This window comes from Galleria mellonella, unplaced genomic scaffold, assembly GCF_026898425.1.
Source record: "Galleria mellonella isolate WM207_F2 unplaced genomic scaffold, CSIRO_AGI_GalMel_v1 utg38, whole genome shotgun sequence".
NCBI lineage: Eukaryota > Metazoa > Arthropoda > Insecta > Lepidoptera > Pyralidae > Galleria > Galleria mellonella.
In genome coordinates, this window is record NW_026442090.1 from 2,604,680 (window position 1) to 2,625,060 (window position 20,381).

General features: G+C 31.7%; 1 protein-coding gene across 2 annotated transcripts in view; it reads right to left on the bottom strand.

Moving 5' to 3' along the window:
- Positions 1 to 20,381, bottom strand: part of LOC113523037 (uncharacterized) — a 78,534-nt gene that overhangs the window by 8,630 nt on the left and 49,523 nt on the right. Inside the window, exons 1-2 of one of the 2 annotated variants that reach the window (XM_052897671.1) lie at positions 16,940 to 17,208; positions 14,040 to 14,405 (exon numbers count right to left, since the gene is read on the bottom strand). In XM_052897671.1, the coding sequence (XP_052753631.1) occupies positions 14,040 to 14,405; positions 16,940 to 17,079 (506 nt within the window). In that variant the 5' untranslated portion in view covers positions 17,080 to 17,208. Of the gene's footprint in view, positions 1 to 14,039; positions 14,406 to 16,939; positions 17,209 to 20,381 lie in introns of those variants that run through there. The other variant, XM_052897672.1, reaches the window with a different exon arrangement.

The following is a 20,381-nucleotide window of genomic DNA, read 5'->3' on the forward strand; positions in this document are numbered from 1 at the left end:
GCTACCTATCCCTCGCCCTTCTTTAGTCACCTCTTATGACACCCACGGGAAAGGAAGGGATAGGCTATTTTATGCCTGGACTACACGGCCGAGTTCATACTTGAACGTTTACATATATTCAGATTTTCTAGCTTTTTTTAGCGGAATCTTGACTGTTTACAATTATGAATTTTATATAATGTATTTTTACAACTTTTAAACTAAAACTTTAGAGGAATTTAAATAATCTCCCTTCGTTCAAGTAGGTATTTTTATAAGGCAAATTACCTACTTATTGTTTTTAAAGTCCCGACTATTTCTACTTATTGCTTAACAATTTTTATATTTATTATATGCAATTGGCTACTTTTACCTATGGCTGTCAATGTTTATATTTTAATAATAAAAAAATAATAGGAAATTTGGGTTTTGTAGTGTCTTTCTCTAAATGTACACCTCTTGGGATTTTTTAGATAACAAAAAATACCTAATATTTTCATATTGGAAGCTTTTAATGAAGAACAATCATTAAACCAATGATTATAAGGTAGAAAATTACTCTAGCATCATCGTCACTAGTAATTATTTTTTGATAGGGTCAGATGTGTTCACCAATGCACCTATGCAAATATGAGATGCCAGAGGAATGAATGGCTTCGGTATGTATCAATATGTTTTTATTATAGTTATTATTTTACTATGATGTAAAACTTGAATTTATGTTTAGTGTTTTACGTTATTAGTCGTTGTCTACTGCTATTTACTGACACTACAACGTTCTCATCTCCTGTATGGCTCTACTCTCTTAGTATTTTATAGGATACTAATTAGGCAGTGGATAGCAATCGAAACTATTCATGTGTTGACAAATATTTTATTTTTGTTATAACCAGTCATTGTTTTATTTCGCGGGATCATCTCTTATTTAATCCTAGTTGTATTCTGCAGCTTTATCTATGTTAATCAGTACATATTGTCCGCTAAATGAGAATATAACCTACTCGCGTACTCAAAATTTATTTAAATCCGTTCAGTAGTTTTTGCGTGAAAAAGTAACAAACATCCATCCATCGTTACAAACTTTCGCATTTTTAATATTAGCAGGATTTATTATTAAAATAAACACATGAATTTGCATGTATTTTATTATTGTAATTACATAGGTGTATCAATGACTATGAAAATATAGTAAAATCTATATTCGGAGAACTACTGAGTACATGAAAATGTATTCAGTGATTTTTATCTATTATAACGGAAGTATTGAGGGTTTTACACGGTTGTAAGCTTCGCGTAACCTAGTCCATAAATACAGAGCTAGACCAGTTTGCAGCTATCTCGTTCCCACTTCCACAATTTGGTAACTCCACGACAAGGCTAGACGACAGAAGTGTTATAGAATACCGAGATATGTCGGTTAATATAAAATCCGTCTCTCCAGGTCCGAGGCAAGCGCGGTCAGGTCGATGCCCCGTGCTTTGTTCCTGCGCTTGCGCATGCTCCCCCCCCCTCTTTTGTAACATGCCCCCCCCCTGCACGCGGAACAATCGACTTTGTTATGGTCCCTAGGACTTTTACGTGACGTGAGCCCTCATTTAGGACCGCACTGGTGGTGTTTTGCCATTCGCGTGTTAACAGCATTAAAAATGTAGCCATAAGTACGAAATACTTAAACAAAAACTTTGCACCTATAGAGCTTTAAACTTTCTCGTAAGACTTTCAGGGCCCATTTAAAGTTTCTTAATACTGATGTTTCTGTGAGTTTCAAATATTATTGGTCTTTATTTGTTTGTGATTTTAATTTTGTCAAATAACTTATGCCAAGTTTATCCGAGGGTTATTACTATGTTAGATTATCGAGTTGGAGCCCCCTATAAGAGATAAGCAGGCCACCAAACTTGCCTTCAACACTAGATCTGTCACTTAGCATTATAGATCCTTTGTGACATGAAGATCTTAAGTTACAGTAGGTATTTTATAATTTTAGTGTTATTAGTGGTAGTATTATTGTCACCATCATCATATCAGCTTTTAATTGTTCACTGCTGAACTTAAGTCTCTCCCTAGAGGGGTTTTGCCAGTAGTTGGTTGGTTGCCGCTTGGTAGGCTGATTGGCAACTGCAGTTAGGCTTTGGAGACGTTTTAAGAGACGCTGCTGTCCATCGCTCGCCCTCTCTTAGGCGGCCTATTCTAAGCAGGGACCACACAGCAAGTATTATTATATCACCGTCCAAATATGAACATACTCGTAAATCTTCCTCCAGTAATCGAATTTATGAGAATCATTAACCTATTGCCACTTGTTCTGTATTTTGTTTCCTCTAACATACACTTGGTCACCCATAATACTTCATAGTTCGAATACTGCTCTATTTTTTGCATCTCGTGATACATGTCTGGCTACATTTGTATTAATTTATTGTATTTTATTTATGTAGGTAGTTCAAGGTTCTAGTCAAGTTAATTTCAACTTAACTATTAACTGGATCATTATTAATTTTTATTATGTTTCATTAATGTATGAGGTTTGTAAAGGTTTGATCATCTAGGAAACAATTTGCGTAAATTTTAATTGTAATTATGTAAGATAGGCTCTTTAATATGGAAGACGAGTTTCTAGGTTGTTATTGTATTTAAAAACTACTGACTGAAAACTATCCAAGCTAAGAGTACTACGACCTAGTTTCCCACGCATTCGATCGCTCGACTCATTGGGCAAGCGAGTATCTAATAAGCGGTGCCATTCCATTATGAATGAACCGAAATATCAGTGTTACAAAACTGGTGTGACATGTTATTGTTGTAGGGCTTTGTTTAGTGGAATACCTATGTTTCGTCATTGTTAAGTATTGACAGGAGATGACATGATAATGGCACCGCAGGGATTATGAAAGGGTTTTAGTATATTGCTCATTAGGTAGGTGTTTCCTTATTGAATTATTCTACGCAAAGATATTTAATAAGTATATAAAGTTTCAAGTAAGGTTTGACGTAAAAAAAATTTCGCTTACACATACAAAATTAGATACCTATTAGTAACATTTCTATTTTAAATTTGAACAATCTTAAAAAAAAATTTATATTTTGGTCGATTTGTTTCGGAGAAAGTTGTTTATAGAAAATATTAGGTAATTTATTTTCGGATTTCAGATTGTACACGCATTTCATTATATCTACTGGGCGTAGGTGTATGATAAAATAGTATAGCCGAGAGGTTACACGTACATACAAACAATAAAATATAAAATATTCCAACAGTAAATACCTTGTGAGGTCTGTGGTACATTGAAATGGTCTACCACACATGCGGCTCTCACGAAAACATAAATACGCCTAATGAATTCTTGATTAATGTTAAATAAGTGATGTCACCAGTTTTTAATTTTGGGTTGTTACGCACTGTCATATAGACATATCTACTTAAATGAAGAGTTGACTAAGTGGTAGCTACAGTAATGATCACGACCTAATTTCAAATGAAGTAAGTAGTTAGTGGCATTATAGTGGTTGTTATGGTGAATGTAGAACATTATGTGTTGTCGAGTATATTTGATTTATATTGAATACTCTTATCGATGTCTATATTGCTATAAAATTTTCTTATTTGAATTTGAGTAACAGAAACATTATGAATGCACAAAATTTTTCCTTGAAGTGAAGGAAGGAAGGGACGAATTAAAGTAGAGAGTTGCATTATCTAGTAATATAGTAGTGTAATTAATATTATTGTTGATTAATGAATCTTGTCAACAAGTAATGATTTATACTTATGTATGACTACCGGGTGGTTCGGTTTCGCGTGATTATACAATAAGTTTTGTGGCGCGGTGGAGGTATATCATCGCATCACACTGATGTCAATATATGTAATCAATGATTAATTTTCCAAAGTTTTTACGTCATATTCATCTTTCTTATTAACCTATACTGAGTTGGAGAGTCAGTGATTTAATAAGATGAATATAACGTCGAATCCGTGGAAAATAAATTATTAATTAATAATAAAATTTATTCAATATAAAACCTATTACAGATGCTATTACACAGTATAGATTCAACCATAAAATGATATATAAGTGATTTAATTATTTGGTAATCATAAAATAATTTAGTGATATTAAGTGGATTTTATTTTAAGGTTTATTTGACTAGAATTAAATTTGAGAAAATTAAAAATTTGAAAATCTGAGAGAAATTGTAAATTATTTTAAGAAGTCGTCAACGCTTTGATATCGATGACGATATGATATGTAGTATGAGATGAATTATGAATGAATTAACATAAGTATATAAGGATAGAGGCTTTTGGCATTCGACTCGAATATAAATCCCAATATCTTCACGCATTTATTTAGACGCTAAGAAATAAGAACCCACTTAAGGATTTATTATAATAACTAAATAACTACACATATTTTACTTGTTTATGAATGTAAGTGGGTAACTAACTAATAACAACGAATTGTTTTGCCTCAACACAAATATGACGCAGTGACAGTTTGAACGGATTCTTAAACCGAACCTAAAGGAGATTTTTCAGGTATGGGCATTATCTTGTGCATTGTTTTGAATTTCTTTAAGTCGACATCGTTGGTTTGTTTTACCATATTGAATATGCAAAGGCTTTCTTAGAAACATACTGGGATGACAATAGTTCACCAGTTATTTGTTTGAATAGTCCGTGCTAGTTCGCTTTCAGCCGGATTTGACTGCTAAAGAATTTGTTGCACAACCAGAGACTTCCTTTCGGTAATTAGAGGAATCGAAATTTATGTTTTCCGTGACAAAGGGATATGATCATCAATCAGGTTTTATTATATTATTAAAGTTGATTTTTAAAGGATATAAGCAGTTAACTATTGTTTCTGATAATTCATAAATTACTCAAATTATAAACTTAATAGAATAATACGAGCATGAAAATGTACTTTGTTCTTTATTTATTGTTGAATGAATATACATACCTATACTTATTATTTAGTAAGTACCTAATTGTACTATTTCTAAAACAGATGAATATAAAAATACGTAAATGTAACTAATCTATATATATATATATATATATATATATATATATATATATATACGAGGTCTGTCCGGAAAGTTCGTATAAAAGTGTTCTGGAATGCGAGAAAGAGGAGTGGGGAGGCCAGGTAAGCGCAGGACCCCTTCCTTATGTCCCTAACAATGCTTCAGTTCTGGTCTGACCGCCGTGCGGTGCGAACTGGCTTGTCACGCCATCTGTGAAGTTACCTCTTAACGAAACCCCGTCGGCATGGAGCCCGCTTCCGTTGAAGAGCAGCGCGTCGTAATCAAGTTTCTCTCGAAACTCGGCAAGAATGGCCGTGAAAGCAAAGAGTGGAAGACATCCGGGGAACCACGAACAAAAAAATCAAGAAAATCCCGCTCAAATGTCAAGACAATGTTGATTGTTTTTTTCGATGTTCGGGGGATTGTCCATCAAGAATTCGTCCCTCCAGGCCAGACAGTTGATGGAAAATTCTACGTCGATGTGCTCAGACGCCTCAAAGCTCGTGTGGCACGAGTTCGTCCAGAATTGGCGCGAGAGGGGCGTTGGATTCTTCACCACGACAATGCCCCTGCCCATACCTCTCTTGTTGTCCGTGAGTTTTTGAGTAAAAATTCCATTACGGTGACCGAACACCCCCCCTATTCGCCGGATTTGGCCCCGTGTGACTTCTTCTTGTTCCCAAAAACCAAATTGGTACTTCGGGGGCGGCATTTGGGGGACATAAATGAGATAAAAAAAGCTACGACGGGGCAGCTGAGAAACCTACAACCAGAGGACTTTCAAGGAGCCTTCTCACAGTGGAAACGGCGTTGGCACAAGTGCATTATGTCACAGGGGGAGTACTTTGAAGGGGATAAAATTGATTTACCTGAATAATTGTAAAATAAAATTTTTAAAAAACTTTTATACGTACTTTCCGGACAAACCTCGTATATTGAGAAACTGCATCTAAATACTTCATAAATTAAAGAAGATTTTCAATTATACTCTTACTAGTTTAGTTCAAATTGAAATACGTTATATCTTAAAAATTGTATATCTACTACATTATTGATGTATGGGCAACTTTAAGAGAGTAATGAATTATGTATTTATTGTAAGGATATAATCGTACTGATATTAAAAATGTAAATGTTTCTAAAGATATTTGAATGGTTAGATGTTTGAATCTTAGTTATCCTGTTTAAACTGCTGAAAAGATTAAATTAAATTTGGTATACATAGGATACTTTATATACTGAACCATGCAGGTAAAACCGAGGGAAATAGCTAGTAACAAATACTAAAGAATGTTCTTATTGACAAAGAATTTCCGTTAGCGAAAAGTGCCTATCAACCGTAGATTATGACCGTAGTGTCTCGGGCTAGGCTCAGACTGGGCGTGTGCTTTATGCAATATTTGCCGTTGCATAATTATTTAATGTTAGTGTCGCCGAAATACTTCCTTTTCGATCCACTTTAAAGAAAGGGGAAGAATCTCAATTCAGTTGTATTTATTTGTTTGTTATCGCATAACGTCGTTATTTATAAATCTATATGGACAATTCTTTTTTTTATCTAATATATATTATATCTAATGGGTACCATAGAAATGTTATTAATATCGATTCAGTAGTTTGATTTTTAAATCAAAATAACTTATAATTGAGTTTATGGTTTTTTTGGTGAATCAAAATCTACTTGAATTTCCAGGCTTAATATGTAACACGTGGGATAGAGAGGCTCCGAATCTTTAGGCATTCTCCTAGAAGTGAAAGTTTACTTTCATTGTTAAGTTTGGGAGTGTCTTACGTTGAAAATATAGTTCGATAACATTTACTTATGGAATACATCAATAAATGAACAAACCCCTGAAGTTAAAAATTCATATGGTAGGCGTCTATTTTGACATTAGTAAGTATTTTTAATTAGTTAAAATGTAGGCTTTTTATTTGTAAAACTAACACCATTTTTGTGATAATTATATTTGGAATGAAAATATAATTTGTAGAAGAAATCCTGTAAAATCATGTGATTTATAGGTGGTATGGAAGTATATGAAAGTTTTTTATAATAAAATTCGTTTGTGATATCATCATAATATGATATTATAATAGATAATACAGTAAATTTAATATACGTTTCAAAATCATTAAATTTTGCAAATCCAACTTCGACGAAACGTCTTCAGTTACAAATTAAATATTTTCTAAATATTTAAGTCGTAATTTACTAATGGTACAGCATTTTCTAAAGTTACCTCTCATCAAGTACAAAATATTTTTAGCGACAACATCAGAGGGCAGGGCAGTGCCCCGCTATGCGAGCAAAGCCTAGTATGGTTTCTATAAGTAAAAGTATTTTGTAACTGATAAGTCAGCTAATAAAATACGATTCAGTCGTAATAAATTATATAAGTAATCTCAAATAGTGCGAAACACATGAATACAAAAGTAGATTTAGTTGTATTGTAACAATATTTATAGGCAATGAAAATTATAAAGAGACAGTAAGAAAGTAATCCACTGTAAATTTTATCTTAAATCTGTGCTCAAACTCACGTTTTCCGTACTTACCAGTCTTATACTATTGTGCTATAGTTTATTGACTATTGTTATACATATTAAATATTTTTATGAAGTAAAATTAAGTCAGTTAAGACAAGTAAGAGGTTTTTATTTGAATATTTTTTTGTATGTTTATTTCACTAATTTTCTACTGATTTTGGTAATTCTTTTGTAGTTCACAGGGTAGATACGAATATACTCCCATATGCGATTAACTATATAATTTTTTTTCGTCGCATGTTTTGTCTCTTTTGTTAACAAAATATAACTGGTTATTAAAGATTTAGAGAGACAGAAGATTAGAAGTTTTTAATATACATTATTCTTTTTAGTTGTTTAAATATTTTCTCAGGTAATCTTGGAAGTTTGAATCATTTGTGTATTTTAATTGTTTCCGCAGTCATACATTATCTGAATAAGTGCTTAACATATTTCCGTAACGTCGTAGAGTTTTATCTTAAAAACAAGCGGTAGCTCATTAAATAAGTAATTAAATTAAAATTGTTTACCGAACAAAACGAATGTGATTTTGGTAAATACTCACAAATTTGAGTAAAAAAGAAAATGTTTCAATTACAGAAAGGAAACAATTTGTAAAGTGTGACCGGTTTTCGTACGGCTATAGGGAAGCTAACCTTGTTTATGATTTTATAGCAAAATGATACGTTTGACCTTCTGTTTGTGGTCATTAATTATAGGTAACTACGCCTAGTACTGAGAACAGGAGAGGAGATAAGGGTGGTTGCACAGACAATTCCTTTGTTCTTAACTTCTTCGTTAATTATTTATCCAATATAATAATAAATATACTGGGTTCAACCTAGGTATAGTGATGTGATTATAGAAAAAGATATTCAAGTCAATTTTACAAGTATTGCTTCGTCATGAAAAATGACAGTTATTAATCGTTTTAAAATTAACATGTTTAATAAACATGTTTGACTGCGGGAACTTTCAACAGTAAAAAGACATATTTCTTGTAAAAAGTATTATCAGAATCTGTTATAAAAATACTGATCGAGAACTTCGTCCCCATTTAAGTTAATAAGATTATTTTCCAGATTTTTTGGCCTTTTAGAAATGTCTTTGCGTGTGGTTTAAAAACTGCGCTCGTAACCTGGACTGGGCGGCAGACGTTGAAAAGAAATGGGAAGTTAAATTGAAAAGAATAAGACCATTATGTAAAAATGAGTGTATTTTTACTTTTATAACGAATAATAATTTATTAAAATTGGCAATCAATTGCTCATTTGTAATACAAACATATGAGCAAATAGTTATATTATTCATAGGTGTACAGGCGTAAATTTTATATACAGTGTTATGAGCATTGGAATTCATTTGCGATTCAGAGGCACGCGCGAGATTTTCCGGATGAATAAATAAAGTTTTTATGGCATATTTAAATTTAAATTCAATCGTCAGTGGATTCCTACATAAATTTTAGAATGCAGAACTAAGCAGTTGTTAAGTTTAAATAATGTTGAGTAAAAATTTTCTGATTAAGAAAATTATGATTCTTTATGTGACTTATTGCTAAAAAAATTTTAACCGCATTAGTGTTTTTTTTATGGACGTAATTAATTTCTATCTTAAATGCGAAATTGAGATTGTTTATGCTTGTTACGTCTTGGCGCTTTAAAAAATGTTTGGTATACATATTGTACGTAGAGGGGAACTAAGAAGAACGTAGGTTTATCATTATGTCACAATCATGTCCCGGTATGTATAAATGTATGGAAATACTATCTACAGCAGTACTACTAGTAGTATACGATAGAGCATTTAGTTATAGATAGTTAACCTAACAGCAATAAATTTGCCATTCCATTAGGTCACAAGTTGTAATTATAAATATGTAAAGATGTGTCATTCGTGTTTCTGCTGTGAAGCGATTGTATTTGTTTGGAATGGTAACACCGCCTGTGCTATCGGGATACGCTGTCGGGGCACTAATGAGGAATGATAGGTGAAGATAAAGCAGGTCATTTGGACGATAGTGATGAAATCGTCAAAAATTTATCACGATGGTTTCCAGGGGGAACCGCATGGAGGTCGACCTGTTAGATATTGCTATATTACTAGTAATAGGTCTGTTGGATCTCATTATTAAAAATCCCTATCGCTACTGTATTTCGGTTTGAAGGGTGGGATATGGCAATAAAACTACAGGGTACAGAAGTATAACACCTCAGGAATGAAGTGTATTATGGGCGACACAGTATACTTCGTTATGTCCATGGTACTGTTAATATTGAGAGGCGAAGGTTACTACTTTCCATCAGGTGTGCCGTCAGCTTGTTTGCTATTCCAAGTTAAAAAAAATGTAAATAGAGAACGTACTTACGTAACAAAAAATCTATTAATTAGTGTAAGCAGCTATGTACACGTATTTACAAAATTATTCCGCTATGTTCCCACTACATTCCACAGATGCTTCCACGTGTGAGCAAACGGTAGGTAGATAAGTACCTAATTAGCAAATCTTGTGTAAGTTTTGTCCACATTTTTATTCCGGTCAAACAATTTTGAAGAGAACGTATGTAATCTTGTTGAATTAATAAAATAAAAAAAAAAACAATAATAGAAGGAATTTATACGATTAAAGGATAACGGTAACTTTATGAACTTTAATTTAATAAAATTTCCGTTATCTCGTTAATAATAATAAAAGAAGGTATGCATTATGTACAAAGTAACTTATTAATCCTCAGGAATAGGATTCAATAAAATTTTATTTTAGTAAGATTCTTTTCAAAATTTTATAATCTCCTTTTATTTAAAAAGTGCTTCAAAGCAAGTTCACAACAGAAAAAACAGCGCAAAGGAAATATTAACGTTGAAGATTAGGTTATTCAGTGAAATTAAACAAAACATATCGTAATAAAAGGACGCCCCTTTATTTGCTAATCCTAGTAAATGTATAAAAAACTAATCTCTAATTTAACATTGTTTGTTATTTAAGTGTTAGGAATTTAACGAAGCTTGCGTAAATGACGTGCCAAACGACTATAGCTAATTGAATCTTTCCGATCGAATCGAATCGAGTCGAATGCGTAAGATTGAGTAATCAAAATTACCCGTTAAATTTGTACGATACGATGATACTGCCACAGCTTAGAAAGTAAACGTCTGGGAAAGTGATTATGTGGCGTATGTGGCGTCGAATACCTACAGCTTAAGGAAGCTTCTTCAGCTTAACAAAATATATAGATTAGTCCCATTATTTATAAAAATTAAAAACATCTCATTATGTCATACGTTGAAAATAGTACTATGAAAAACTTATTTAGTTAAAAATATGCTTCAAGCATTATGTTTTTCTGTGATATATTTTTTAATTTTAAAGATAGTGACAAAATATTATAATAGTTAAAATATAGATTTTTTTACAACACAGGGGGCAAACGAGCATACGACTCATCTGATGGTAAGTGACTACCGCCACCCATGATCACCCACAACACCAGCGGCATTGCACGTGTGCTGCCGGCCTTTTAAAAAGGAATATACTCTTTTCTTGAAGGTTGACAACATAATGTCGTATCGGTTCGGAAATACTGCTGCTGGAAGTTGATTCCAAAGAATGGTTGTGCGTGGAAGAAATTTGTAACAGGTTCTAGTTTTTATAAATACCTCTCTTATGAATATGACAACATATTTTATAAAATCAGGATAAAATTTGTTGTTAGTACTAGAGTTATCTTCAAGAAGGCTACGTCAGAAATTTAACCTTTGAGATTAACGTATGGTACCGTGAGATCGTATTACAAAATATTTAATTGTAATTTAGAAATTAGCTACAGTGTTAGAATAAATACTCTATTCAAGGCAAACTTTTTTATTAAATAAAGCAATATAAGATAGGTACTGTTTTTTATGTAATTTGAACAGTAGATTATCTGACGTCGTAAAATGGTAACCTTTGTCACCTATAGATATGAACAGCACCACGAACATTACAGTAGGTATGTGTTGTTTTTTTTAAATGACTATGGTGTTATGCCTCCGTATTTTATAATGTCACTGACACATCCCAATCTTACAAAAAAGAAACATAGCCATACAAATTAAAACATAAGTTGTATTTGTTTTTACTTTAGGCGTCATTAAAGTTAATAGTTGAAACTTATCTACATAGTACATGAACTGTGGACATTCTTTCATGACATTGTTTTGCACTTTTGGCAACAGAAGTGGAGAGTTTCGGTTCACTTCGCGTCCATGTGTCATCGAGCAGAACGTGTCATGGATATTGCTAGAACAAGCACCTGAGTTCGCTGATTTCACGCTGGGGCCAAAGTACTCAGGGACAATGTTACTTTTGGGTATAATTAAAATATTATTGAAGCAGAAAATCTTGGATCGATCGAACCTGTATCGAATTGTGTGAAATCAGCCGTCGCTGTAAAGCTCGATAAATATAGTAAGTGACGTTGCTATTTGTATCTTGCATTGTGGTTGCTAGTTTGCCTGTTAAGCGTGGCAACTACTGGCAAAAGCCCCCAATAGGGAAAGGCGTACGTTCAGCAGTGGACAAGTAGCTAATATGGTATAGTATTATATTTATAAATATAACAAATAAATCGCAAGAAAACATCGTTTAGAAAAGTTCATTCTAAACAAAGATGTAATAACTAAATAATATTTACAGTTCAATTATTTATTACTTATTCTATCATTTCTAAATAGTTTTTTTTTTCAAAAAGGAAAAAATTCTCTATTTCTTTGTATATTTTGTGCGTATTATACAATATCTTCGCCAATTGTGAACCAATATTAATAATTCTCTTACTCGACAGCGTTAACTCCTATGTTGGTTTATATAATAATAGATATATAAATATAAAATTGACACGATTATTTAAATATAATTACAAAACTAGTTATCTAATATTCAGTAGACGGTTTATTTTATTCAGACAAATCGAAATGAACTCACAGAGGCACCGGTATTCTCACGTGAATCGAGAATGATTACTATCACTTTGAATCGAATGGAATGAATGAGCTCTAGTGGAGTCGTTTCTTCGTGCGTAGCTTTTTTTTATGCATGATATAAAAAATCACGATAGGAAGAACTACAAAATACCGGTGCTGAAACGGTATACTGGTAGATAAACATCGATTGTTCATTCGAAAATGATTACAGTCGTTACACTTTGAATTGTGACGATCTTTTTTAGTGTACATCTTCTAGTATTTCATTACATTGTGATGAACGATTGATATAGTATTATTTACTAATTGAGCTGCTATTACTCTATGTGAAAATGACCTATCTCCTTACAAAAGACTGTGAATTTATTTTTGTTTATTATTATTATGTGTGCTCGTATTTTTATAATGGATTTATGCTTATGTACTTATCACATTTTGTATATGTTTAGACCGTGTCTATGTGGCACTCAATTCTGTCTACTTCGCAAGAAACTTGGTGAGAAGATAGACGGTAATTGTTTAGATTTATTATTATTATAATCGTTGCTGGGCATAGGAGTCACTCTCTATCATTGTTCCAGTCATTTATTGTTTACTGCTAAAAATAGGTAAGTGATCTATGTATAAATACCAAAGATTACCATAAGGTATGACTCTGAGCTATCCCTTTATTAGGAAGTTGTCAGGATATTTCAGACCAAGATATGATTAAATTCAATTATTGCCAAATATGTGTCAAACATATCAGTTATTTTAATTAGATATTTTCTAAAGATACTGTGAAAAATCATACAATGTATTATTTAAAATTCTATGGTAAAACAGAAAATTATTATATTGCAAATCTGAGAAACGACTCCAGAACAACTTTTATACAAAATTATTTTCTTACAGTACGGACCGTAGGATATTTTGGTTGAATGAAAATAAAACCAACTTTTTTCTTAAAATTTCTAAACCATTAGTCTATACTTTTTGGTCAAATTACATACTGTTATTACGGTCTAACGATGGCTCAATCTACGAGTAGGTAACTATTGTAATTTATTATCACTATATAAAGTTAAAAAAAATGGAAAAGTGATTTCAGGTAGCAATAATGAAATGATCAACTAGTTAGACCATCCGTGGAAAATTTTTGTATATGTATTCTTAAATTTCTTTTTTTCGAGTACGTACCAATATCCGATGTTATTTGTATGCTATAAGTAATGCAAATTATATATCTATTTATCTTGATCAGTATATGAGTAACAGATTCAGAAATAAAAATTGTAATTGTAAATTAAAAAAAAGAAAGAATTTTAGAATTTGTTGGCGAAGGGTACGTGTGTCCCATACAAAGAAAAAGAAGTATCTACGTGTATGGTAGGAAATTTGCAAATGATTGATTGCAATCTATAATTTGAATTGTACCTATAGTAGATACAAAAAAATAAAGCTAGAGGCCCCTAAAATTATCTGAACAATTCCGACACAAATTTTAAATGCAATAAAAACAGTTTGTTTACCAGAAAAAAAAAAACCAAGGAAATAAATACCTCATATATTTCCTGTGCTCATTCACTGGAACAAAATATTCATCGTATGGGTTTGTGGTACTCATATCGACTTCCACGTCTTTTTTCTTTGCATTTCCATTTTTAGGAGTCAAATTTATCAGTTCAAGATTTACTGCTTCCAATGTTTTGGCATCTCCGTTTGGTTCCTTGGTGTGGCCGTTTTGCTGTGGCCCGTTCGATGTGAAAGAGTCGTTGTGGTTTTGATCTGACTCGTCATGTTGGTAAGCTCGATTGTCGAAGGCAGCTGGTGACGGAGGGGATGGTGGTCGGTGCTGGGGTCTAGGAGGGTCTCGCGGCGACGCCGATCTACTGTTGCTATCCATTATTTTTGGGGCGGACTGACATCTGTAAAGAAAAATATTTAATTTATGACACTGTTTTAGTAGAATATAAGATATAGTACTACTACTATATACAGGAACTACACACTTTATAACTATGTATCATGACATATCATTGTGTTAATATAATATATATATATATATATATATATATATATATATATATATATATATATATATGTATTTTGTATATAACATTATTTGATATTATATTATTATTGTATTAATTTACATCAATAGATTTATTTTTTTCTTTTTTTACCTAATGGTTTTCATAGATATATTTCAGAAAGTCTAATTTAAAATCTTGCATATGTTTTATCTTGATACGCCATCTAGAAGCAGTGTACTTCATTATATTCCTACTTCTGAAATCTACGCGTATGAAGTAGCGGGCAAAAAGCTATATAGTTTGTAAATAAAAAAAGTACAATTTTCGATATTCACGTAATATAGGTTACTAGAGTTGACGAGACGAGTTGTACGAAGAGTATAGTCACAAGTATAGTTCCCTAGTTACCTAGTACATAAAAGAGACAGTTCGTTTATAAATTGGTCTAAATAAAAAACCACAAGATGAATTCGTCTCGGTCGACTTTTGTCGGACGAAAATAACACAATACAATTTTGAAGCGGTTGAATTATACTTAGGAAATTAGGTTCCATTCTTACTTCCTACTAATATTATACGTGGTAGTTTGTATAGGTGTATATATTTGAATATTTGTTACTTTATTACATAAAGATTTGTATGTAGTATCACATAGGATATAAATCAAATAATACGGAAAAATAAAAACTAATTAAGAACCTCCTACTTTTTGACGGAATTTCCTGGTGTCCAGTTCCGACAATAATAGGTACACTAGAAGCCATACATGACGTTAATTCGACTATAGCTACTAACATACCTAGTAACACCACTATACAATTAATTTAGCAACAAATTCACGCCACATTGTATGTTATTTCCAAACAAACATCAATGTCGTTTACCTAATACACAGAGTAATTAAGACAAAACATGAATTCCTTAGCATGTAATAACCGCCAAAGCCCTCCTTGAGACTTAATATTTATAAACATTTCGACAGGCAAAGGAATTTGTTGGTGTTCAATTATCAAGCTAAAAATTAAGTAATATACTTGATAGGTTGATCGTAGATAAAAAATAATAGCACCTATGTATGTAAATAGTAATTTGTTCGTTCAAATGGTATACTGAGATATATTGAGTTTAAATTTTTGAAATTTAGATTATATAGATAGAGCATTTAGTGTCAAAACAGATTAACACTGAGTCAGCCAAACCTTACTTCAGCTGACTCAATTTTGACAGATTTATATTTTAAATCAAAACAAATTGCGCCATTTTTCAATGTTAATACGTAATAATAATTGGATTAAAAATTTCCTCAGTACTATTTTTAAAATTGAATGAAATGAAACAATTTTTTCGGCTATAATATAAATATACATCTGTACAATTGCTTACAAATTATCTTGTATGTATTAATTGAATAGGCTTTTAACTTTAATACGAAATTATATTTTAAGTTTATATTTAGATTTATATCAAAGTTATCACCATATAATCATAATAAGTGTTTATCGTGTTATTTCAAAAATATTCGTAAAACAATTATATTATTTTTATGTATACTTTATAATTTCTCTCATATATTGAGTAATAAAAATATATTATGATGACCCTATTTATGCACACATGAATAAAAATGTTGAGCTGTTTTTGGCGAACTATTTGGATCATCAGTAGATTATCTATATACTTTATGGTTTAAAGTTTATAATAATAGTTTAGTCTGATCTGATTTTTCGTGTTAGATACATATGACGATGACTTTAAAATCATTATTCTGCTGTATATTTTTGCCATTTCGTATTTAGTATTATTATTATTTATTTAGGTAATATAATGTTGCTATGTAAGGTCACGAATATTTGACCCTTGGGTCATTGTTTTACACCAGTAAGAGGCAGTTTACCTTGTTGGCGACACGTCAATTTTATTAGGAATAAGGACAACAACTAATAAACTTACATTATAATCCAAGTACAGTGTAGGGCAGAATTACTCGAATTAAAAACAATTTAACATTTTGGTACATTTTGTGTAGCATTTGTAGCACTGAATTGTATAGAATTCAAAAAGAATCATCAAAATTACCACATACCTACTTTGCAAAGGCTTAACGCTCCTTTTTGTAGTATTGTCCATTCAATTATATTTTTTTTTATATTTTCCAGAGATAAAAAATACCATACGTTCACGATTATATAGTCAGTTATTTATTAAAATTAATAAATCAACGTTTTCAGAGGTATACGTAAAGTGCATATTATATTTATTTTTAATACCGAATTTTGTATATTAATATATAACTTATTTAATTAATGGTTTTGGTTCTATCTTCACCTAGAGTGATTCTATTTATGTATACTTCAAGTATATCTAAGTATTAACATCAGACAGTTGGATCAGTGTGTTTATTAACATCTAGTTATTTGCATTCTCACCTTGTCCTATGTTTGCTAGTATTTCTAGGTTGATCCAACACCAAAGATCTGGTATAATAGTAGCGCGCATGAGCCGACCTTGAGGTACGAGGCCTTTTTCTATACCTCTCCACCCTTACTAAGTTCCCTCCACCGGGCATCTTGTTTATTCACTCACATTTTTTCGGTTAGATAAAGAAACAAAATTTTGTCATTTTTATTTTTTAAATCATGAAATGTGCATTTTAAGGCAAATGAATTACATTGATTCTGCCCGTAGCATTGACGTGCGAGCTCACCGACGACACGATTCACTTTCAGGTGACAAAGAAAATAACCATGTAAACAATAATATTATTGTAGCATCCATTGTGTACACAGGATGCCCGTTTAACACATTTTGGTTAAAACTGCACGCGTGTGTTTGCACTTAGAACAAGGCTTTACTTTGTCTCGGTCGCTGTATATTTTTTTATAGCAGCTACAAGGGATCTAGAAAATAAAAAGTTTGAATGGTTAAAGATTTCACTTTATTATCAAAAAATAAAAAGTAATTACAATTGTAATTTAATATAAAGACAAAAAAGTCTATAAATTGCATAAAGAAATCTGTTCATAATAGACAAAGATGTAGCGTAAACATACACACAAAAAAATATAGAACTCTTGAATTCGTTTAAAAAGTTAGTTTATTTTGTAACAAAATTTTAAGGCACGATATATCCAATATCTGCTGATATTATAAAATAGTTGAAAAAAAAAAAGGAACATCCTATGCAGATGCACTATAATCAACAAGATGACTTCATGCAGAAAGAATATCATGCGACGTGTCATTCGAAGAATAGCCTTTGATAGTGGCATTTATCTATAAATGTTGTGTACTGACCATCATTAGGTATACTTAGGGACCATTGTAGATTGTCTAATTCCCATGCATATTTTATAGCGCAGTCTTGGTGTCATGACACTGTACGCGGACAATGTGAAAAGGCAATACTTATTGAACACGAGGACAAAATTTGGTATATTCAACAAAATGACAATTTTATAGTTTCATTTCTTTATTCTACTCGTACTAATGTTATAATGTGAATGTTTTTTAAGACGTTTGTATGTTTGTTACATCACACTTAAACGACTGAATGAATTTGAATGAAATTTGGCATACGGGTAGGTTATATCATAACTGTACACATAAGTAAGGATACTTTATATACTGATTTACACGGGAAAAGTTGCGAAAAATGGCTAGTACATCATAAAGATATTTAGTAATTTATTTAGGAATTATTTGCAGTTGTCGGTCATTGTTTTTATCAAAATGTACTTATTTGAATGTATTTAGTAATAATAATAAAGTTGTGGTTATTTTCCAGTTTATCTGTGAATAAAATCTATAAATTATGGCGCACCTATTTTCCGTAGGACAAGAATGTTAGATATCTGGTCGTGAAAGGCTGTAAGCTCGTAAACCTGCGTTAGATTCTAGTATAACCGCATTTCACGTTAACGTTGACATACTACGTCATTTGTTGATGTCTATGTATATATATATATATATATATATATATATATATATATATATATATATATATATATATATATATATATATATATATAATAAATAATAGAAAATATATAAATGTTAATGTCCTAGAGAACTATATTTAGAGTAATTTAATTTAACTGACACTTTTATACTATTTATCTTGGATTGTCATAAGTGTATGTAAACAGTGGTCGTGTTTTAGCAGTAATCATTTGTTACAGACTGTATTTGTTATAAACAAAAAACAAAATAAATCCCAGCAATTAAAAAAATACAAAATAACTTGTTTATTTGATACTTAATTAGAAACAAGTATTTCTTTCTCGCTTGTTAGCCGAGTCTAGACAACTGAATAATTAGCTTAGTACATATTTTTATGAAATACCTAAACAAATTACGTTTCAAGGCTGTACAAGATTTCATTGTAATGTTGCCAGCTTTGCAACGAATTGCTGGCCAATAAATACTATTCATGAATGAGAGCATGTAATCGTTTGTTGTTGATGTTAAGAAATATTGTATTTACTGGCACTGTCTGTTACTATAATTGTATGAAAAATCTGTGAAAAAACAATATTGAATTACTATCAAAATAAACACTGTAATCTTTAATGGAATAAATACATTTGGTAAGTATGAGATTTTGTCTCTTGGATTAGATTGCTGGAGAGTTAATTAGAAATTAACATTGATAACGTTTGGGTATAGATATAAGTGAACCATAATAGACAACAAAGTTTTTATTAGCAACTTGATAGATAAATCAGTAATTCATGACGGTGAAATAAGAGTTCAAATTAAAATTTTGAATGTGAGTAGACATTCTTGTGCGTGCATGCGTGCGTATGTGTGTGCGTGTTCGTGTGCGTATGCGTGAGAGTATGTATGTGCGTGTGTAAGTTAGCATTTTGGTGATTGTTTAAGGTTGTCAATTTAATAAAAGGAGTAATTATCGCCTTATCTACCTATGTTGATGTGTTGATCTGTTGTTACCAGAGGGAGTCTTTGTTCCATTTGTGTTTCAACTGTCAAGCAGTTGTGTTTGCATGGCTGTGTTTCGGTTTGAAGGGTGGGATATGGCGTGAATTTACTGGGTACAGAGCAATAACACCTGAGTCCTTAGGAATAGCAACGCATGGGGAGTATCATGGGCGAAATAGTATACTCTGTCATTTCCATGGTACTGCTCATGTCTATAGGCGACGGTTACCACTTTCCATCAGGTGGGCCGTCAGCTTGTTTGCCATTCTAAGTAGTATAAAAAAAATCTGAAAACGAATTTCTTGTTCTTTTTATATACTCGTAAGATATTAAACTGACTATTTTAAAACCTTTAGTACCTAACAACAATATACGCATTAATACCTTCTGTAGGTACTGTTTTTATTTGTAATGGTTACCATTGTCTATCAGGTGCATAGTCAGTTTAACATTCAAAGTTGCATAAAAATACTCACATTGTATTCCTACAGAACCTATAATATGGGCGAGCCTATCATTTTTTATAACTAATATAGCAGTGTCACTTTTCATGACTACCCTTTTATTTAATTGATAAGCTTATATTCTTATCCAAAAGCCTTTTTACTCGTTCCCGTAGGGTTGAACATTATACTTTCTTACTGGAAGTTAGTTTTTTGATAATGTTATATAAGGTTATACCTAATAAGGGAACTACCTTGTATAAACTTCGTAGGTTGATGTGTTTGATGTTTCGTAATTAGTGAGAATTCATCCGTCAGTTCGAATTAGTCAGACATTTGTTACTAACATTTGACCTCTATACATCTTGGTTCTATAAAGACTAGGTTGTTCATTGCATGTTGAAAGCTTAGTTTTTGTTAGGATGCACTTTGTTCCGTTGTAGTGAAAGGAATCTGAGTTCAGAGGTCGCGAGATAGTTCAGTTTAG